At 42.3% G+C, this 23,500-nt stretch overlaps 1 protein-coding gene, 1 long non-coding RNA gene and 1 other non-coding gene across 3 annotated transcripts; 2 read left to right on the top strand and 1 right to left on the bottom strand.

Annotated features, from left to right (window-relative positions):
• The first annotated feature begins 1,353 nt into the window (after positions 1-1,353).
• LOC117469730 lies at positions 1,354-20,476 on the top strand. The gene is made up of 3 exons (XR_004554614.1): positions 1,354-1,422; positions 5,958-5,990; positions 20,443-20,476. It is a non-coding gene; the product is annotated as an uncharacterized LOC117469730 (long non-coding RNA).
• A 4-nt stretch (positions 20,477-20,480) lies between these two features.
• LOC117469729 (scavenger receptor cysteine-rich type 1 protein M130-like) lies at positions 20,481-23,480 on the top strand. Its single transcript, XM_034114223.1, has 4 exons — positions 20,481-20,754; positions 20,870-20,899; positions 22,630-22,950; positions 23,035-23,480. The coding sequence occupies exons 1-4, from the start codon at positions 20,481-20,483 to the stop codon at positions 23,478-23,480; spliced, it is 1,071 nt and encodes a 356-aa protein (XP_033970114.1).
• trnak-uuu lies at positions 20,799-20,871 on the bottom strand. Its single transcript has one exon. It is a non-coding gene; the product is annotated as a tRNA-Lys (tRNA).
• Positions 23,481-23,500: the final 20 nt, after the last annotated feature.

Here is a 23,500-nt window from a genome sequence, read left to right on the forward strand (position 1 = left end):
GCACGCCTATAACAGCTGAATGCGGCGATTACCATTTTGAATGCTTCTCGTTTTGCCCCCCCCCCCCCCGTTCAAATGAAATCGCCGCCAATCATATTTCCAAGCTTGCGCCAGGGCCAGGGGGGGGGGGTTACAAGACTAGCGCCTTGTGCTGCATTCACTTGCACTCGGACATTAGAGATTTTCTCTCATAAACGTCCGATGAGCCACAACCTTTCTTTCAAAACAAAGCTGCCAACTGGGGTGGCAGCTGGGGTGGCAAGGCTATTTTTTAGGGTGGCCACCCCATGCCGCCCCTGCTGAAGCGTGATGCATTTGGTTCTTTGGCGGCCAGATAAGAACCGGTTTTCTGAGTCTTAATGGGAGCCTCCAGCTCTCAGGATCCTCTTCTGTGGAACCAGCCCCCAGTCTGTTGGTGGGAGGGGGGGGGGGGGTCCACATTAAAGAGCAGCTGAAGACTTCCCTTTTTATAAAGCTGAGAGTCAGGCCTGACATCAACACCCTAATGCAGGGGGGTCAAACACTATTTCATCTCGGGCCACATCAGCATTAAGTTTGCACTCAAAGGGCCGGTTGTAACTTTAAGACTATATAAATAAATATATAATATATGTAAAATAATGTATTATACGTTATTGACTCCCTCAGAAGTCTAGGGCAAATCATTCTCTTCAGTGTGAATATCACAAAATGAGTAAGAAACCATTTCAATGTGTACTATAGGACGGTGACAAAAACAGTTTCAAAGGGGAGTGATTAGTAAAATATGCATAAATAAAAAGAAAGAATACTAACTAGGTAAGAAGCAATGTTAAAATCATTAACCCGGGCTTAACAGGTTAATGAGGATTACAGAAGCTCTCCATAGTCAGAACCAAGCTGGTTCCACCTGAACCTGTTCCTCCCCGGACTCTGGTCCTCTGCTCTGTGACTCTGATCTCTGAGTCCTTCTTCTACTTTTCTACACACTTTGTTTTTTGCACCTGCCTTTGTTCAGTCGGGCTTTTAGTTCTTTAGTTGCTTAAAAATGTGAAGCAGCAAACCCCAATGTTCGTTGTTCTGTATCTGTGTGAAAGAGCTTGTTATTTTAAATGAGACATTTATGTTTACTTGTTCTCCTTCTAAAGACTAGCGTTGAATCATTTCCCTCAAAATAGGATCATGCTCAGCCTCTGATGTGATGATTTGACATGTAGCTGAAGAGAGAAGAGAGCGGGAAGTGACCATCAGATATCAATACCATATCAATACCATATCAATACCATCAGATATGTTTCCAGAGAGACTCCACCTCTCGCTTTACGCTGATATAATGCGAGGACAAAACATGAGATGCTCAGAATAAAAAGAGCGAGAGAGAGAGACAGAAGAGAGACATGGATCACCTGCTGCTGCTGATGATGCTACTGCTCTGTAGCTCAGGTAAGAATACACTTTATTATTTATTATATTCAAATATCTTTGTGATCTCTCAAGAAAAAACTACTCGTAAACACTGACAGCAAGATACACATACACACACACACACACACACACACACACACACACACACACAGACACACACACACACACACACAAACACACACACACACACACACACACACACACACAGGCCCGGCACCATCACAGACATGGTGCACTTTAATGCTACGATGTGTGTCATCTTAGATAGTAATTCAAATGTATTAAATATATCCTACGTCAAATACTCTACATGTGTTGTACAGACTTTTGTGATTTGTGATTGGCCCACATTCAGACCAATCAGGAATTGACCAGCACTAAACTTGTAGAAGCAGAGTATGTTGTGTTCGAACTGTTTCTTTGCACACATTGAAGGCTCTATACGCCCCGAGGTGATGGGAAATGGACCTTTAATACACTCCTCACCACCACAAGACCCTGGTAGCCATGCCAAGTGTCATAGGGGCATTTAAGTCTGCCTTAACTTTCGGGGTCTCCACTGCAGAATGTGGGAACCTGAAAAGTATCACGCAGTAGGGAGATGGTTTGCATGTGGAATAAACATCTTGGTGCTTACTCTGTATTCTGTGTTTGCTGCTCGGTCAGCGGTTGCCCAAGTTGAAGGCCCAAGCAAAGCTGCTTTGTTTAGTTATTGTGAATGTGTGCCTTGCTCCTGAGTGCTGTGTTCCCAGTGATCGTGCCGCCGTGCACACGGAGTTTCAAACGTGGTTTCTATGCTGCTCTTTATTTCTGTGTCTCTACGCAGTGATGTTGGCCATGCTGTTGATCTTATCTACATGACGGGTTAGTGGGTCCTCACATGCCCTCTCTGTAGACCGGGCGCACACACACACACACACACACACACACACACACACACACACAATTTTCTTTGGGTAAATATATATTTTATTGATCTCCCCTTTATCGTCTTTATATTCAGACATTACGAGTTGTTTTCTCCGGAGGCCGCGCTGACGCCTAGAGAGAGTGTCTTTAGAGAGTGGGTCAGTTGTGCAATAGCTCCCTGTCCTTATCGCTGGTGGTGTGTGTGTGTGTGTGTGTGTGTGTGTGTGTGTGTGTGTGTGTGTGTGTGTGTGTGTGTGTGTGTGTGTGTGTGTGTGTGTGTGTGTGTGTGTGTGTGTGTGTGTGTGTGTGTGTGTGTGTGTGTGGTGTGGTTGGGATGTGCTTAAGTACAGGTTTTTTTATGATGATGATGATCAGATCAAATGAAGACACGTCATCAGTTGCATAATCAGCAGAAACTACGGAAAGAGTTTGTTTTCAACAAGGGTGTAACTTTGGTTTGAGAAGTGGGGGGGCACAAAACAGGGGTCCTCCGCAATGAAACATTTTCTCTATTTAATTCCATTTCCTGCCTTTCTACAAATATATTAGGGACTATGGTGTTAACAAGGCCAAGAGAAGTGTGTGGTGTATATGATGAGAGTGCAGATGGATCTAGTGTCCTCTCCATGTGAACCTGATGTGTTTCTTTACATTGAAGCTAAAGCATCAATCTGGTGCACTTTGAAGGCCACATGAAGAGATGTATGGATACAGCTCTCAACACTCAGATGAAACAGAACTGTATATATTTCAATCATCAAAAAAACATTAGAATATGCTCACAAGCAATAACACATATTTGATCACCTCCTCTCTCCTCTCTGTATCTCACCTAGTCTGCATCCTTTCTTTGTATTGATGCATATGTTACTAATCACTCCCCTTTCAAACTGAGTCTTTTATTTGTGTACTGACCTATAGCACACAGTGGAATGATTTATTAACTTATTTGTTACAACTAGGCCTATATTAAATAGATGGAGATATGTGTTTACAAAGATGAGCAAGCCGTTTGAGAGCCACTGAGATAACTTAGACTAAAGTTTACAATCTAATCCCTCAGAGAGTCCTTTAGCTCACTGAGCGGACGTGATCTCTCTCAGTCCCCCAGGAGAGAGCTCTCCCTCTCCTTACTGTTGAGACAGTTTACAATCTCCGTTAGCTCAGAGCTAGCACCAGATGCTAACAACAACCCCCGTAACTGGTGCGCTCTCTCTCTCTCTCTCTCTCTCTCTCTCTCTCTCTCTCTCTCTCTCTCTCTCTCTCTCTCTCTCTCTCTCTCTCTCTCTCTCTCTGTCTCTCTGTGTCTCTGTGTGTCTCTCTCTCTGTCTCTCTCTGTCTCTGTGTGTCTCTCTCTCTGTGTCTCTGTGTCTCTCTGTGTCTCTGTGTGTCTCTGTGTCTCTCTGTGTCTCTCTGTGTCTCTGTGTGTCTCTCTCTCTCTCTCTCTCTGTCTCTCGAAAAGTGGAGGGGACATGTCCCCAGTGGAAATTACGCCCAAGTGAAAAAGGATTTTCCTCCTGTGGTTTCTTTGACTGCTGTCAGAGTGTGTGTGCATGAGTGGGGTCCACATACACACACCGTCTGGTTTCTAAGCATAAGTGGGGTCCATATATTTACACTGTTCAGATTGTAGGCACCATTGGGTCACTAACACACACACACACACACACACACACACACACTGAAAGCAAGCCATTCAAACACACACACACACACACACACACACACACACACACGCACACACACACACACACTGAAAGCAAGCCATTCAAACACACAAACACATACACACACATGCAATCACACACACTGACCACACACAGAGACCCCCCCACATACAAGCATCGGGGTCACTTTACACACTATATTACACACACACACACACACTTACACACACACACAAACATACAAACTGAGGTACCGACTTTTAGATGGTGTCCATATGTACACACAGTCTGGTTTTGGGGTATACATGGGGTCACTTCACGCACTGTCTTACACACACATACACACACACACACACACACACACACACACACACACACACACACTCACTCACAATAATAATACATGTTGTATTGAACATCCCATCAGTGTGTTTATACTCAGTTATATGAAGGCATTAATATTTGTGTAGAGCCAACTCAAAGTGTGAGTCCTCTAACACGTTCTAATACCTCTATTATATCATTCACACTGATCTCTATTGTTGCATCTTTCAATGAGTCTGCCTACACCATTGTTCATTATTGTGAATTACCTGTGGTTTCTTTGACTGCTGTCTGAGTGTGTGTGTATGAGTGGGGTCCGCATACACACCGTCTGGTTTTTAAGCATGAGTGGGGTCTATATACACACTGTGTTACACACACAAACACACACAAAAAACACACAAACACACTCACAAAAACACATGTACATACTCTTACGCACACATATTTACATTGACACACACACACACACAGAGGTACTGAGGTGGGATCCATATATACACACAGTCTCTTTTTTAGGCATCAGTGGGGTCACTTTAAATACACACGTACACACTCACTCACTGTTAAACACAATCACACAAATCACAGAGACACGCCAACTTACATGCACACAAAAACACACACACAAACACACACCCACACAAATGTACATACATACACACACACACACACACACACACACACACACACACACACACACACACACATGGGAGGACGCTCAAACAATATACACAAAAACACACAATGTCACACACAAACATACGCACACACACACACACACACTTGAGGACACACACATGCACCCCCCCCCCCTTCTGAAGGTGGTACAGCATGGATCAGAGCAGGCAGGATCCTGGAGTAAACACAGAGATCATCATCATCATCAGAAAGAGCAGAGGTCACTGAGTAGAAGCAGCTTCCTGGAGACGTTCAGCTACTGAGCTGTAAGGGGCGACCACACACACACCATCTGGTTTATAGACATACATTCACAAAGTCTGGGTTTTAGACAAAGGTGGGGTCCATACATTCATGCTGTCTTACACACACACACACACACACACACACACACACACACACACACACACACGCCCTCTACACACACACACACACACACACACACACAAATACATTCACAAAAACACACACTCACACATACACACTTGAGGATACACACACATGCAATCGGAAACTCAGAGCATCAAACACTTACACATCAACACACACACACACACACACACACACACACACACACACACACACACACACACACACACACACACACACAATACCAGGTCATATTAAAACAGGTACAGGTCAGTTAGTTAACGTCTGCAGTTAGTGTTAGGGGAGTGAGGCGTTCAGGTGACAACAGAAGGTAGGAACTGGCAGCATCCTCTGTGGGTCCTCCTAATGTAATTGTTGCTGTAGAACATGTGTCAGTGTGATGATGGTGCACCATGACTCATTTGAATTGAAGGAGCATATTCTCTAAACTCAACTGCTTTAACTCTGAATATGTGACTTCTCTGTATGAACGTGTTATTCTCAGCTTTAGTAAACTGGTGAAATGACTCCACAGTGAGTTCGCTGACGTGTTTCTGAGATGATAGAAAACTCTGTTTACCTTATCTTCTGATTTCTCCTCAGGACTCCAGGCTGAAGGAGAACACAACTCAACAGGTAAAGTGCTCAGTTTATTCACCCTGTTACTCTTTAAGTGATTCAAGTCTGTAAACAACCTTTATCATAAAACATGATGTAGTTTAAAGACTTCACCACTAACTGATCCTAGTTTCATCATTTATGATTTTACCATGTTTGTGAAACCAGGATATACTTCAAAGGTAAACAACAAACCATCATCACCTTGTCATCACCACCACTTTTCATGATTATACTTTATAAATACCATCAGATCATCACATTGAAAAGGAATCTAACTTCGATACAACCAACGTTAATATCTAGGCCGTCTCCGATACCGAGCTCCGGTGCTGATAAGGCTCCGGTGAACGGCCGTCCAATCTTTTTAGGACTAAACTCCCCAGAATCTACAACGTATCAACGTAATCTGCTTAGGGGGGCGCTTACAGCGTGGCCTCTAACACCAAACTGCCCGTCGTATCCCTATTTTAGGCACTCCAGCCTCGGATGTCCGACCGCTAGGATAGCAAAACGGAGTGTATAGTGTAGTAGGTGTTGGTGGGCTGGTAGAACCCCAGAGCAGTATCTAAACTGCCCCTGGAGGGGAAGCCCTGTGTCATTGGGAGACTCCTTGGTAATTAGGGCAGCTTCAGGACCCACAATCCCTAACCCCCAATTTTGATCCCCATATACCAATTAAAACAATGCAAAAGTAATATCAAACACAGCCAGTCAAACATTAATATCACAGCAGTGACATTACCACATCAGCAGAGCATATGTCATATTTCAACATTAATCAAAACCACATCAACCACAGTAACCAATGTGAAACTAAAGTTTAACTTTAGCAGAGTTTCTATTCCCCTTAAACAATTTAAAATCCAAATTATCAACTAATGTCAGCCTTTTCCAAGGAAGGGTGTTCTTACAGATGGGGCATCTTATTTTGGACGCCAGCATACAGCTTCCTGCCTACTGCCAGCCAGTTACCTGCCTAAGACCTGCCAAAGACCAGTATCCAGGAATGTTAGGCCCTCCCACTATTCTCCAATTTCAGGGTTTAACCAGGAGATGGCGCTATATATTAAATAACTATGGCCAAACTAAGACTTAGTTTTTCACAATAGAAAATGCAGATATTATATAAAAAACTAAAGTTAAAATCTTGTTTTTAATGCCCCAAGAGCAATAACATCTTGTCACAAGCTTTTTGGAAGAAAAAGACTGACCCAAGAGACCTGTAGTTGACTAATTACAGGCCTCAATAAAGTTCTGCCATTGGTTGTGAAAAACAACGGTGGACATAGTGGAAAGTGAAATTGACATTGTCGAATTTAATAAAAATACAAAATAATGTATCTGTGTACGTGTTTTACTATGTGATCTGCATGCACTTATCAAACATCTAATTAAAGAATGGTAGCTGTACCTCTCAAACAACCTAAACTAGTTATAAATGTTTATTTTAAATAAAGTCTTTATGACTCGGAATATGAATAACATGGGTCCGTTACAGTTTGTTTTCATCTGATTTCAAATAAACAAAGTCTTGGCTTTCAGAATATTAAACTTGTTTCGGCAAATTTAGATGATAAATACAACTATGAAGCTTGTAACGGCATAATTACTTAAGCGGAGAACGGAGTAAGTAAACGTTACAGCAGGCATAACAACAGCCGGTGTTTATTTTATTATAATATATAGTCGTTTTATTATATAACTATATATGTAGTTTTATAATAATATATAGTTTTATTATAATATATAGTCGTTATTCATTTCCTATAATATATAGTCGTTATTAATTCGTTATTCATTTGTTTTAAAGCTCAATATATAGTTTTATTATAATATATAGTCGTTATTCATTTGTTATAAAGCTCAATAAGGAAGATTGAACTTTAAACTTTCACACACGTTGACCGGCGAAAAACTCTGCCCGGTTCACCGACCCCCCTCTGAGTGAATACCCAAGATATCTTGGTTTGATTTGGAGAAGGCTTTTAAAGTATACTAACTCTAACTCTATTGTATACTAACTCTTCCCGTCAAGAATATGAATAGAACTTAGATAGATCACTTTACATTTCTGCGAATGAATAGCTTAGCTACTTGGCACTAAGAGTACAGATATGTCTACCCTTTCTTTTCAGAGTGTAATATCTGCATTTTCTCTTTTGGTTTGAATAGGAGAAGGGCAATGGTTATCGATGGTGCTTTTAATGCCTATTGTATACGAACTGTGTGATTTATATTGCTTTTCAAATGCATATAAGCCCCCCATTTACACTGCACTTCCCCGTCAAGAAAATGAATAGCACTTAGTTAGATCACTTTACAGATCAGGTTGGACCAGCCCTGTCGCTACTCTCTGCATTTCCTACTGCAGATAAAAAAAAAGCTACAAATATGTATTTCTTAATAAACTAAATAGGCCACCATTGGTAGCAGTTCTCATTATATACTTCTCAGTAACTGCTCCCCTTAAATTAAATGTATTCTGTAGAGAAATGTAAACGTTCACCATCCCCCACCCGCCTACTGTATGTTGCTTTTTGACATGTAAATGGGTAACTACCCCCCTCTGAGTGAATACCTGTTGTACCTGTCCGGGGCTAAGCCCATAGGACGATGCTCTGATGTCATCACCCTCGCACATTGGTCATATGTTTACAAAAAACGATGTTAACACTTTCTCGTTCTTAATATATGCTATATTTAGGGTCGATATGTGTTGAATTTACTTTAAAATAGCAGATCACTGTGATTCACTTCTCCGCGGCTCCTCCGTGCAGAGAGGCCCCCCCCCGTTGACAATTCACGAGCGTCTAACTCTCTCCCCCCCTCCCCCGTCGCACCTTCTAACAGAACCCCCCCCCATATCAAATCCCAATTTATTCATATTCTGAGTCATAAAGACACACACACACACACACACACACACGGATTTGGCCCACAGACCTAGAGAGTACCAAAATACAGTGAGTCCTAAACACAAGTAGTCAGGGTTCATTTATAACGCTTATTTTGATTTATTTTTCTCAAATGATGCTGTATGTTTCACTTTCTGAAAGCGTTAGAATCGCACATGAAAAATATTGAAAGCTGCCAGCTGCCCTCGGCCATGTCTTTGGCGGTGATCCAAGCTTCGGTACCACAGTGGATAAAGTTAGTAATACATTTATACTGATCAAATGTCAATACATTACATAAGTCTTATTCTCATTCATACTTAATTTATTTCTTCTTCTGTCAGTATGAACACAAAAAACTAACCGGTATTACATTTCATTCTAAAGTTTACGGTCTAAAAAGGTATTTAAAACAGATAATTTGTCGTTGCTTTTGGCATAAGCAGTCAGAGGAAACATAACGTTCTCAGTAAGATTCCTTGAAGAACTAGAGCACAAGAACCAAAGTAAGCTTTACTTTCAATGAACCTTCAATATAGACCTAACATGTGAAGAAACATACTTTATTTAAAATAAACATTTATAACTAGTTTAGGTTGTTTGAGAGGTAATTGAAATAGCTAAGGGTGATGATCTGCGAACACAAACCTACAGACTGCTGGAGAAGAGATATCACAGGGGGGGGGGGTTGGGACACACACATTCCGATGGCCAATTCGTTTTAAACAAAGAGTAGGCTATACTCAACTAATGGCGCGTTTCCACTACAGCCCGCAGCCCGGTTTAAGAGGGCTGTGACGTCAGCGGCCCGTCTTTGGTTGCGTTTCCACTTGGCCTAGTACCGGCCGGCGGGTCCTAATTCACAGTTTTTCTGGCCTCATAAAATCGTGGGGCCAGGGCCGAGACAACGAGGCTGAGTCGGGCTGAGTATGCTAAACTAGAGAGAGCGTCGCTGGCAAGGGGGCAACAACTACAACAAGATGGACATATTTGACCGTGATTTAATTGTAATACACGTTTCAAAATGATGCCGAAGTAACAACATACTGATACCGGTTAGTAAAAACCATGAATTAATGCTTTGTCAAGTCTGCAGACAGACGGCAGGGGAAAAACCTTTTAAAATGCTTGTTTTCTAAATGGAGATTGGCTAAGCTAACGCAGTATATGCCCCGACCGTCCACACTCACAACAACGGCCTATACAGACATAAATAAAGCAGCGACTGTATTCACCATGACACAGGCAGTCTGTGGATTGTACTTGTTTAACTTTTGTCTAGTTTCTGAACATATATGAGGAGCTGTGAGCTCTGAGTGCTAACAGCTAACGGCTGTGTTGTTTTTCTGGGGTCCTCTGAAGATCACGTCACGGCTCCGCCTACACTGCGTTACTATAGATACTGCCCCAGTTCCTAAACTGTAATGGAAATGCGCCATAAAGTGAGCCAGTCCTAACGAGGCCCAGCCATACCGAGCTGGGCCGAGCGAGGCCGTGTAGTGGAAACGCGGCAATAGTGGGGTGGGGGCTGGTGAACGGTATGGTCAATGTTTGTAAACACTGTGACATTTTGACTTTATTTGATCATTTCAGTTAAAAACTAACGTTCATATTTCATATTACTGTTTTGCCTGGCTGGACCTGTAATTTACAGGAAAGGAGTGCACGCTACTAAAGAGACACGCTACCATGGAAACCAAACAAGGGTGTTGCTGTATTGAAGTCCGAGTGGAAACAGTCATATTTGAAGCGTTATGTTAGAATGAAACAGCGAGGTCGTGACTCACAAAAAAAAAGTGTTACTTCACTAACTGTAAGCTTGTCACTCAGAGTAACCTACAGTTAACTTAACTGTTGGAAAAGAAAGATCAGGGGGGGGGAGAGAGCTGTGATGGGCCATTAGGAGTGTAAACACACAGCTGAGAGCTGCCGTTTCATTCTGACTGTTTAAAAAACGGTAACAACGGACTATTTTTCTTAGCGGATGCATGTAAATTTAAATCAATACATACAACTATTTTTTAAATCAATAAAAATATTTTCTAAATCCATAAAAGCATTTGAATTAATATTGGGAGTCATGTCGTTACTTTGTTGAGAATGTGGCCATGTAATAAGCGGGATAATTTGCAGCGACTTGGTCATTATGGGGAAAAATAACACCCAGGGATCAAGATCCCTCCGCGACGCGACGCGGAGGGATCAGTAATTTTTAGTGAATTACTGAGTTTAGGCACGTTAATAACATTTTAATGAAGTTGAATACAGTATATTCATATTTGTCAGTGATTTCATGTCAATTCGGCGAACATAAACGATTAAATTAGGATTAAAAATCGAGAGCCGGCTGCTGTTCGTTTTTTTCGACTAAACAACATTATTTTGTTAAATAACAACATGGTGATGTTTTGTAAATGATTACATGTCTTATTTAGCACAGACTATGATCCTATCCGTGACATATGGATCTTAACAAAGATCCGCTATACATTAGTACCAGACATACTGTACAAGACTCCACACATGACTCCAGTGTGGAACCCCACTGCACCCCCTGGTGGATCAATGATCCATTGCAGCTGGCTTCACAATAATTAAATTTATTTATCACGGGGGCGGTATCAAGTCAGACTGGGGGCCGGCCGGCCATCACGGAACGTGCACGAACCGATCACGACCCTCGCATTTTAAACTGTCCAAAATAAGACGCTCCATCTGTACCTCACTCTAAGACCAAGCAGATACCTTCAGAGACCACCAGAGAGACCAGGAGTTGGGTCGAAATGTACAAAGTACAAACCGGTTTTATTGAGGTTTTAACAAAAATAGCGGATTTACAAGAATCCAAAAATTAACAAAACACACCAAGTCAAAATACAAAAGCAACAGGATCACAAGTCAAATGTCCTAAAAAAGCCTTCTAAAAGAGCCCAAGCCCAAGAGCCAAGACCCTCAAGCTCTCAAGCCTCAAAAAGCCTCAAAAACTCCCCTTGTCTCTTCACACATCATCTTTTATAGTCTCTTGCCTCCTCCCTCTCTGCATCAGGTGGTTTCCCCTTTTCTATCTTTGAGGGAGAAGGAGGTCACATATGTTCAACTTTTACTTAAAGGTGGGGTAGGTAAGTTTGAGAAACCGGCTCGAGATCGCTAGAATTTGAAAATACACAACCGGAGAAAATCTGCCACTTCCTTACAGAGCCCCTCCTCCAACACACAGGAACGCGCACAAGACCAATGAGGGCACGAGATAAGTTCGTGCCCAGATGGAAGGCTGACAGGCAGGTAGGCCATCCAGTTATTTTAGGCAGGTACAGTACTACGGCTTCCACAGATGACATTTTTTTATGGATTTTTTGTCAAAGCACTTAAAGTGGACCTGTCATGCTATATTTGAATAATATAGTGTAGGACCATACCTATATAAGGCATATTTATACTTTTTTTTTTTCAAAATACCAAACAGATCATGCATTTTAGCCATGCCTCATTTTGCTCAATTTGACCATTTCTAGCTCTGTTTTTGCAAGGGCAGATTATGTGAGAACAGCACCATCTACTGGCCTGGCATATGTACTACAGTGTCTCCAGCGCTTTCGAACGGCAATGGCCATGGCTGTCTCCTCCTGATTGGTGGAGTTGGCCCAATAGCCGTAGCGCCGCCGTAGCGCCACCGTCCTGACGTCAGGACAGTGTTCAAATCTGGATCAGTCTGTATCAGATCCGTTGCAGCCCCTTTTTTAGAGATTTGGGTATGGAGGAAAATAGAGAGGGTTGTGTTTTCTGACACTTGGTGAGTTCCCTGGAACACCGGGGACACATATTCATGTATAAAAGACGTACAAAAGTGCATTTTGCATGATAGGTCCCCTTTAAGATATTCATTGCTATCGGGATGTTAAGAGCATTCCATGCAATATAACAAAAAGTGTATCTCGAGCCGGTTTCTCAAACTTACCTACCCTACCTTTAATGAACAATTGTTCAAAATGAACAAAAAAATGTAAAGTTAAAATTAAAACAAATAAAGACTGATAGTAATAATATGCAATTTTAACGAGAGGGAATATGAAAATTTTTCTTGAAAGCAGAACACATTGTCAATGTCATGTTTAGAATCAAGTTTTTTCTTTAAACATTTCATTTCAAATATGCAAACTTGAAGTTGGTTCAAGTCCTTTGCGTAGGCCGCCTGCATCCTGTGCTTCAGTGTCTTCATACCCGCTGTAACCGCTCTCAAGGTGTCACAAACCACAAGCGCAACCACAATACATAAAAGTCAAAAGCTAATTCTTGTCAAAGTTTAAAAAGCAAACTTATCTCGAAACAATTGAATATTATCATAATGTCACACAAAAATAAAAGAATATAATGATTAACAATCATGTATATCAGAAAACATAGATATGCACCACTGAGTATATAAGTGGGTTTAAACAACACAAAGCTAAATGGCTTAAGCATTATCATAAGTAGTCAAAAATGTATAGTAACATGATGTTTAAAATAAATCTAGATACTCTGCACTTTTAACGGCACAATGTCGGCAGGTCAGGTCCACAGCATTTCTGGGGCCTTCTCTTATCTGTGGCCCGTCTGGTCAGCTGCTGTAAAAGATTAGTTTGGTGGCACAGAAGTCCTAGACTTCTTAGCCGGAGGAGGACAGGTAGACCCTTCCCCAATCTCCCTAGGACTAATGTCAAAATAATCTTGGAAATGTTCTGTAACATACCAGCGAGGTGGTTCCCTGTTATCCCCGCGGAGTCTCAGTGAGAGACCCGTCCTAGATGCTGGCAACAAATGATCAGATAAATCTTCTCTCTGATATAAGCGTCCATCACCAACCAACCACTCAACAGAACGTCTATAAAGGGACTGAAACATTGCAATAGTAAATATCACACATTTTCTTAAAGATATTGTTACATCTACTTGGTTTTAAATTCATGACTACCAACCAGGAGTTGGATAAACACCAGATACTACAAAAGGAGTTGGTCACAATCTCCAAAGTGAGCAAACTTATTCTAATGACTTTTAGCAGTTAAAAACCTTCTAACATTATTCTACTTATTGAACTGCTCCCTGATAGGAAGAAACTAATAACACAACTGAACTCTTCTTTCTGCTACAAATGGATAAATCAATAAACAACTCAGCGTTGGCCGATTGATAAGGCCATTTTGCCAGTTTCTAATAAGTAAAATGGGGCTAAGCTAAGATCAAAGTCACAAATCCCCCATTCTTTAACGACTTTGGGGTAATCAAAACTAAATAAAAAAATAGTCCAAATAATTCCAATCAGGATCTCTTGTATTGACTGGGATGAAGCATTCTCAGAGGTAAAGCTCTGTCTCTCCATTACGTACTGTCACTGTCTCAGGTCCAGAGAGTAGTGAGAGTATGTAAAGGCGGGGGTGCTGATCTCTATCTCGGAGCTGCATGTCAAACCACATCAACATCCGGTGCTTAGCCTGCAGCAAGGAGGAGAGGCAAAAGAGGAGAAATCTCCCTCTCAGCAGGGATAAAGGTTAAAGGTTTTTAGCAAAGTTGGGAGAGGAGGAATCATGTTGATCTACCGAAGCCAACCTCTCCATTTCCCCCTGAACAACAGGACTCTCCCTCCCTAAATGTCTTCCTTTGTTTAACTCCCTTGTTTTGTTAACCCATGACCCAAAAAGAAACATGTACATTTTAAGATTAGCCTTAGCAGTTTAAGGGCCAGCCAAATCATCTTAAAGGTGAATTTGATCAGGAACTAAAATAATGTTGTGATGTACAGTAGTGCTTGTTGAAGCAGTCCAAATCTGAACAAAACACCTAAAACTATCGCCACAGCTAGAATAATAAGAAAAGCCAAAAGTCCCCACTTAGCTTTATTGAAAGCAAAGAACATTTTTAGCCGTAAATCATTCACAAATGTCTTCTTCATTTGACCAAAAACAGAATGCATTGGATCCTATATTGAACTAGCAGACAAAACTGCTCTGAACAGAAAAAGTCCCAGATGGGACTCGCAGGTCCTTCATTTCTCCCCATCTCACGTGCAATGACAGCTAGATATGCTGCCTTATCCTGAGGTGGCCAAGTGCCAACTGTCAGCCTCGGCTGATGCTCCAAAGAGCAGTCTCTGCACAGTAACACTTTGCCTCCCTCTCTTTCCGAGACCAGGCAATCCAGTGGAGGATTCAAAGTCGGCCCATTAGGGAGCCGTGCCATCTTACCATGGCAGTAACAACTCTACCAATTACACATTCACCGGGAACATAAGGTCCCCACTCCAAAGGCTCCAGTCTCTCTTCACGAAGGTATCCTTGCTTGGCCATATTGGCACCCAGTAGGGCTTTCCCCACTAGATGAGATCACAAACCCCGTCCCTGGACCAGGGTTACCAGCCCCCCGAATGTATTCGCTCGTGCAGTCTGTGGCAGGGCCATTATTTGTCTTTCTTATCTGTGTGCAGTGTACTTAGGCAAAATGTGTCAAGCTCAACAGTATTCTTTTTATTTACCTGCACTACGGTGTCTTCTCCCTCAGTTTTCATAATAATAACAATACATTTCATTTCTAAGCGCTTTTTCAGCAACACCATTAGTTTCAGGTTTATAAGAGACAGACTAGATTTGTGTGACACCGCGTGATTCTAACAAATCTTGAACATCAAAGTTCTTAAAATGTTTTCCATGATCTATTCTTAATGATTCAATATCTGGAAATTGAATTAACAGTTCTGCCAATCTTGTAGAAAAAGTCTTCCCCGTTGCAACTCTCAGGGGATAAACTCTCTTAGCACTTGAGCCATTGTCTGCACAAATAAGGAAGTACTTATTTCTTAAAATAGTTCTAGTTGACAGGGGCCCCGCCACATCAGCACTGAAGTGTCTATCGGGTGTGTGTGATAATGTGACGCGGGTGAGTTTCCGTCTTTCGAATCCTCCTGAACGCGCACACTCGAGACAACTTTTCCTAAAGTGTATCACTGTCTCCCTTGCCTCAGGTATATCAATCCTTTGGCTTTTCATACACATGGCCACTCTATCTGCCCCTACATGAGCGAAGTCTTGTGTATTTCCTAATACGTTAAGGTGGTCGGGCGGTGGAACTCTCACTCTCTCTCCTTCCTTCCATTCCCCAGGTATAATAAGACGCAAAGACCCCAGGCTAGCTGGCCGCTCCCTTGCTAACTTATCAACCTCCCTGTTTCCTCTATCGGGTTTCCTAACCCTCACTTTCTCTCTAAGAAAACCTTGTTCCTTATCTCTTAGCTTGTATCCCTTTTTCAGGAGCTGAGTATATAAGTGGGTTTAAACAACACAAAGCTAAATGGCTTAACAGCATTAGCATAAGTAGTCAAAAATGTATAGTAACATGATGTTTAAAATAAATCTAGATACTCTGCACTTTTAACGGCACAATGTCGGAAGGTCAGGTCCACAGCAGTTCTGGGGCCTTCTCTCATCTGTGGCCCGTCTGGTCAGCTGCTGTAAAAGATTAGTTTGGTGGCACAGAAGTCCTAGACTTCTTAGCCGGAGGAGGACAGGTAGACCCTTCCCCAAGCTCCCTAGGACTAATGTCACAATAATCTTCTAAATGTTCTGTAACATACCAGCGAGGTGGTTCCCTGTTATCCCCGCGGAGTCTCAGTGAGAGACCCGTCCAAGATGCTGGCAACAAATGATCAGATAAATCTTCTCTCTGATATAAGCGTCCATCACCAACCAACCACTCAACAGAACGTCTATAAAGGGACTGAAACATTGCAATAGTAAATATCACACATTTTCTTAAAGATATTGTTACATCTACTTGGTTTTAAATTCATTTCTACCAACCAGGAGTTGGATAAACACCAGATACTACAAAAGGAGTTGGTCACAATCTCCAAAGTGAGCAAACCTATTCTAATGACTTTTAGCAGTTAAAAACCTTCTAACATTATTCTACTTATTGAACTGCTCCCTGATAGGAAGAAACTAATAACACAACTGAACTCTCCTTTCTGCTACAAATGGATAAATCAATAAACAACTCAGCGTTGGCCGATTGATAAGGCCATTTTGCCAGTTTCTAATAAGTAAAATGGGGATAGCTAAGATCAAAGTCACAAATCCCCCATTCTTTAACGACTTTGGGGTAATCAAAACTAAATAAAAAAATAGTCCAAATAATTCCAATCAGGATCTCTTGTATTGACTGGGATGAAGCATTCTCAGAGGTAAAGCTCTGTCTCTCCATTACATACTGTCACTGTCTCAGGTCCAGAGAGTAGTGAGAGTGGCGGGGGTGCTGATCTCTATCTCGGAGCTGCATGTCAAACCACATCAACATCCGGTGCTTAGCCTGCAGCAAGGAGGAGAGGCAAAAGAGGAGAAATCTCCCTCTCAGCAGTTTTGAACATTTTCTTTATAATTGTTTTCTTAAGCAGCTTTTATGGATAAAGGTTTTTAGCAAAGTTGGGAGAGGAGGAATCATGTTGATCTACCGAAGCCAACCTCTCCATTTCCCCCTGAACAACAGGATGCTCCCTCCCTAAATGTCTTCCTTTGTTTAACTCCCTTGTTTTGTTAACCCATGACCCAAAAAGAAACATGTACATTTTAAGATTAGCCTTAGCAGTTTAAGGGCCAGCCAAATCATCTTAAAGGTGAATTTGATCAGGAACTAAAATAATGCTGTGATGTACAGTAGTGCTTGTTGAAGCAGTCCAAATCTGAACAAAACACCTAAAACTATCGCCACAGCTAGAATAATAAGAAAAGCCAAAAGTCCCCACTTAGCTTTATTGAAAGCAAAGAACATTTTTAGCCGTAAATCATTCACAAATGTCTTCTTCATTTGACCAAAAACAGAATGCATTGGATCCTATATTGAACTAGCAGACAAAACTGCTCTGAACAGAAAAAGTCCCAGATGGGACTCGCAGGTCCTTCATTTCTCCCCATCTCACGTGCAATGACAGCTAGATATGCTGCCTTATCCTGAGGTGGCCAAGTGCCAACTCTCAGCCTCGGCTGATGCTCCAAAGAGCAGTCTCTGCACAGTAACACTTTGCCTCCCTCTCTTTCCGAGACCAGGCAATCCAGTGGAGGATTCAAAGTCGGCCCATTAGGGAGCCGTGCCATCTTACCATGGCAGTAACAACTCTACCAATTACACATTCACCGGGAACATAAGGTCCCCACTCCAAAGGCTCCAGTCTCTCTTCACGAAGGTATCCTTGCTTGGCCATATTGGCACCCAGTAGGGCTTTCCCCACTAGATGAGATCACAAACCCCGTCCCTGGACTAGGGATACCAGCCCCCCCAATGTATTCGCTAGTGCAGTCTGTGGCAGGGCCATTATTTGTCTTTCTTATCTGTGTGCAGTGTACTTAGGCAAAATGTGTCAAGCTCAACAGTATTCTTTTTATTTACCTGCACAAACAACAAAATCAGAAAAAAGGCTTTTGTGTTCCTTTTTTCAGTTTTTGTTGAAAATCTTTATGGGATTTTTGGGGGATTTAGTTTCTTGTGTTAAAAGAGAAACACACACGTACACGGACCCATATTGCACATGTTCACCAAAGGGTTCAAATGACAGAGCCACACATAAACATGCTACTAATCTCTACGCTTAGCTTTCTGATTGAAATGTTTTTTAGCTCTACTTAATCATATGTTTCATGTTTCAGGTCCTATTAGTTTATAGATGTGGGGGAGATGTTATACTTGATTCAAAGAAGTGATACCACAGTGTAGAAATACTGTAACAAGAACAAGTCTGGTATTGAAATGTACTTAGGTCAAAGTATTAGGATCAAATAATGCCTAAAGTACCATCATTAATATGACTCATAGTACGACTATTTTCATAATGATATATTATAGTCTGGATTCTAATCAATGATCCATTCATGTGAACATCATTTTGAATTTAGCAGCTGGTAAAGGTGGAGATAACTTGAATGACTTGTTATACTTCCAGGCAGGGACGTGCACAGACATTTGGAGGGGCTATTGCTCTAAACTGGAAAAAGGGCCTCCCCCCGAAAAAAAACACAAGACCTTTTGAAAATTGTAACTTGTTTTTAATGTAAAAGAAACCAAACGATTATTACATCAACTAAATTGAACAGTAATTCACATCTCATAAGAAAATAAGCTAAGGCGACTATACTTGCATTCGGTGACTTGATTTTAAAAATGAAAACCAGGGACATTTTTAGTTTTGCGGTCCATATCTCATTAAAATATCTAATGTTACTAACTATTAAAGAAAGAATGGGGACAATTCAATGTAGTATTCCATAACTTAATAACAGAGATGGTCAAACTAAAGTGGTACATGGCAGAAATCCTACAATGCAGCGGGACAGTGAACTGTTCACCCGTGAGAGGGCGATCAAGAAAAGAGAGCGAGCGGCGCGTTGAGGGAGTTTACAGATGAGAAGACACAGAAAGACAGAAGCACAATAACAACAAGTAGGCTATATTTAGGTGTTTTTTTGTAAATAACCCACGGTATCAAGAGGAAGTAAAGTCCCCTGGTTTGTCCCCCTGGACCCCCCTAGAGGAGGTTAGGTCCCCCCCCACTTCAATCATGTTCACATGGAGAGGAAACTAAACACATTTGCACACATCTTGTGTCCATATCTTTCTGTTGTGGTGGTCCTGCCACACCGTGCACGTGCATGCATGCCACACCGTGCACGTGCGTGCATGCATGCCACACCGTGCACGTGCATGCCACACCGTGCACGTGCATGCATGCGTGAGTCATGGTGAGATATCTGGATTAAGAGGTTGCTTTTTCTTTGCACAGCATGAAAGAAAGGCCAAATGAAAGGGCTGTGATTTGAGTCTTTTGAAGCAGAGGTCAATCATTTGTACGGCCCTCGGAGGATGTTGAAAACATGTAAATGGCCCTTGAGAGGAAAAAGGTTCCCCACCCCTGCTCTACACAGACAGTTCTAACTCGTTGCTTTAAATGACTCACAGTTTGAAGTGTTGCTTGGCCTCCGATGGTTAGATGATGTTGCGATGTGTTTGCTCAAAATAAAATAACAAACTTTTGCACATGCAACAAAGAAAATAGGCCTTTACAATATTCAAAAGAAATAGGCCAAACTCAAATAAAATAACAAACAACTTAGGTATTCTTTCTTTCTTGATAATGCTTATAACTTCATAACTTAAAGGGTACTTGTACCATTTGTATGTACGTGTACGTGTACGCTTAACAACTGTTCCTCGACGGCGTCTCTCAACAGGTTGCCCATCACTGTGGCTTTAGCACAGGCGCCGTGGGAAATGTAGTCCTTTATAGTGCGTTGACTACAGACGTCACAATTAGGCCTTTCTTATAAAAGCAAAATACTGGCTCTAACAAGTATTATAAAACGATATACTCCAGTAAAGTCATTCAAACCTGTACTTACAGTACTTGAGTATATGTACTTTATTACTTCCCACCACTGGTTTATAGAGAGCTGGAGTTAATGATCTCATTATCACTCGGAAGTATTAATAGTATAAATGATTCATTATTAAAATATGCTAATATCAATGAAGGACACGACTCTCTTGTTTCTCTTCAGAGCCTGGTGTTAGGCTGGTGGGAGGAGAGAGTCGGAACATGGAGGTGGAACATGAGGGAGAATGGAGACCAGGGGGCTATGACTCTCCCTGGACCCTGAAGGCAGCAGGAGTCTTCTGCAGAGAGCTCGACTGTGGCTCTGCTGTTTCTGTGAGACGGAGAAAGGAGTCCTCAAAGAGACCTGTGTGGTTGATCGGCTCTGACTGTGTTCAGTCTGGATCTGCTCTGAGGGAGTGTGCAGCATCAACTTCCTCTCTCTCCTTCCTGACTCGCACCTACCTGACTCTCACCTCCCTGAATCTCACCTGCTCAGGTAAGCTTTAGAGAGGACTTGAGTCACATCACACACTATATTTACACCTGAACAGGGACTTGAACCCTGGACCCTCAGATTAAAAGTCTGATGCTCTACCGACTGAGCTATCCAGGCTCTGGATACCTGACTCTCACCTGCTCAGGTAAGCCCATCAGTGACATTGTTTATGACATCATGTCCTCTGTCTCTTTGTTAGTCAGTCTCTCTCTCTCTGACAAAGAGACAATCCCTCTCTGCTACCTGGACTGTCACAGACTGAAAGCTCTTTGTAATGTCTTCAAAGCGGTGTCTTCAGACTGAGAGGAGGTTTTCACAGAGACTGTTTTTATTGCTGCTGCTGGGGCAGCTCTCTCTCTCTCTCTCTCTTCTCCTCTTCTCTCTCTCTCCTTTCTCTCTCACTCTTCTCTCTCCTCTCTCTCTCTCTCTCTCTCTCTCTCTCTCTCTCTCTCTCTCTCTCTCTCTCTCTCTCTCTCTCATCTCTCTCTCTCTCTCTCTCTCTCTCTCTCTCTCTCTCTCTCTCTCTCTCTCTCTCCCTCCCCATCTATTTCTCTCTCTCTCTCTATAAATTCAATTCAATTCAAAGGAGCTTTATTGGAACGAAACAATGCTGCCAAAGCATCAAAACACAAAATAATTAACAACATTAACATACATTTCAAAAGTTTACATATATATATATATATATATATATATACAGTGATACAATTACACTTCAACACGTGTGTGTGTGTGGGTGTTACAAAGTTGACTAAATCATCCAAAATGCAATGAAAGTGGTGATCAGCCATTTTGCATTCTAGGGTATCATGAGTACTTTCTGCTGTTTTATACTATATGTTAGTTTGTTTGTCTGAACACCTTGTTTCTCTTGTGCATTAAGAACACTTGTGTTAGGCCATGATGCAGACATCTGATTGGCTACAGAAACTCCCATCTTGAAAAAATGCATTTGTGAATATAGCGGCCTCAGTGTGTCTCAGAAATCCACTCACAAAAGTGTTTTTTATAGAAATGTAACAACATCAAATATGTTATTGATGCACAACATTTAACACTTTTAAAGTAATATATTTGTGGATTTATATTGCATTTATTTAAAACAGTAAAAAAAGTATTTGTGTTTGCATTGAAACATATTTGTGTGGATGGAGACATGTGTGTCTGCTGCCTCAGGAGTCCCCTGGGACAACCAGTCTGAAAGGACTCCTGCTTCAGCTCCACCTCTCTCTGAGCCTCTGGTTTCCAGCAGCAGGTTCTTTGGGTTCCACCATAACAGCACCAAGACCTCCTGGACACAGCTTTGATCAGCTCAGCCGGAGCTCCTCGAGGCGTCCTTCACCCAGAGAAGCTCCTTCAGAGCAGAGTCCGGATCCTTTGGCTTTCATCTTTTAGAATTCATTTTCTAATGGGATTTTTGTTCTAGGATCAGATTCTATTAGATAGGTGAGAAATAATAAAACCTTTCTTTAAAACATGATGTTGAGTCCCTGAAAGGGACGTGCACAGGTACGGGCTAATGTTGCCCGGGCAACGGCCCGTTTCCCCTTTTTGGCTGACCTGCCCCTCTGGAGAGAGCGAGAGGTTTTTCTTTTCTTTCTGTTGTGATCGAATCAACATGATAAGCCCACAATTAGTATTGTAGTGTCTCGCTGCGGGAAACACACCAGCTTCATTCTTCTTCTACTACTTCTTCTTCTTCTTCTTCTTCTTCTTCTTCTTCTTCTCCTTCTTCTTACATGTAATTGTCCGCGAAATGTTGAATGTTCATCATCAACTCATGTTGGAACTGAGTCCAGTTTGAATCTCTGAAATATTGTTTCATCTCTTTGATGGTGTGTCTTTGACCTCTGTTTGATCTTCTGTCCTCTGCAGACTCTGTCAGGCTGCTGGGGGGGACTGGTCTGTGCTCAGGCAGACTGGAGGTGAACTCTGACCAGTCTAACCAGTCTAACCCGTCCTGGTCCTCAGTGTGTGAGGCTGACTTTGACCAGCAGGATGCTCAGGTGGTCTGCCGGCAGCTGGGCTGTGGGGCTCCTTCAGTCCTCCAGGGGGCGCTCTATGGAGAAGGGGAGGCTCCAATGTGGACCAAAGAGTTCCAGTGTGGAGGCCATGAGTCTGCTCTCCTGGACTGTAGCTCAGCCTCAGAGAGAAACACCTGCTCACCTGGCACAGCTGTTAGCCTCACCTGCTCAGGTAGAGAGGAGCTGTGATTGGTTCATTCTGTTCTCATCAAACTCACTTTATTCTCTCTCTGATCACTCTCTTGTTTCTCTCCAGAGCCGGTCAGACTGGTGGGAGGAGAGAGTCGCTGTGCAGGAGACCTGGAGGTGGAACATCAGGGAGAATGGAGACCAGTGCACTATTACTCTCTCTGGAACCTGAAGGAAGCAGGAGTCGCCTGCAGAGAGCTCGACTGTGGCTCTGCTGTTTCTGTGGGACGGAGAGAGGAGTCCTCAGAGAGACCTGCGTGGTGGATCAGCTCTGACTGTGTTCAGTCTGGATCTGCTATGAGGGAGTGTGCAGCATCATCTTCCTCTCTCTCCTTCCTTAATCTCACCTGCTCAGGTAAGCCCATCAGGGACATTGTTTATGACATCATGTCCTCTGTCTCTTTGTTAGTCAGTCTCTCTCTCTCTGACAAAGAGACAATCCCTCTCTGCTACCTGGACTGTCACAGACTGAAAGCTCTTTGTAATGTCTTCAAAGTGGTGTCTTCAGACTGAGAGGAGGTTTTCACAGAGAC

This window comes from Trematomus bernacchii, unplaced genomic scaffold, assembly GCF_902827165.1.
Source record: "Trematomus bernacchii unplaced genomic scaffold, fTreBer1.1, whole genome shotgun sequence".
In the NCBI taxonomy this organism is placed as follows: Eukaryota; Metazoa; Chordata; class Actinopteri; order Perciformes; family Nototheniidae; genus Trematomus; species Trematomus bernacchii.

Excerpts from the sequence above, each read along its gene's own strand:
- LOC117469729 (XM_034114223.1), top strand. The coding sequence starts at position 20,481 with ATGGAGGTGGAACATGAGGGAGAATGGAGACCAGGGGGCTATGACTCT. Across the intron at positions 20,755-20,869 it reads CCTGAATCTCACCTGCTCAG|GCTCTGGATACCTGACTCTC; the intron begins GTAAGCTTTAGA and ends TGAGCTATCCAG. Across the intron at positions 20,900-22,629 it reads CCTGACTCTCACCTGCTCAG|ACTCTGTCAGGCTGCTGGGG; the intron begins GTAAGCCCATCA and ends TGTCCTCTGCAG.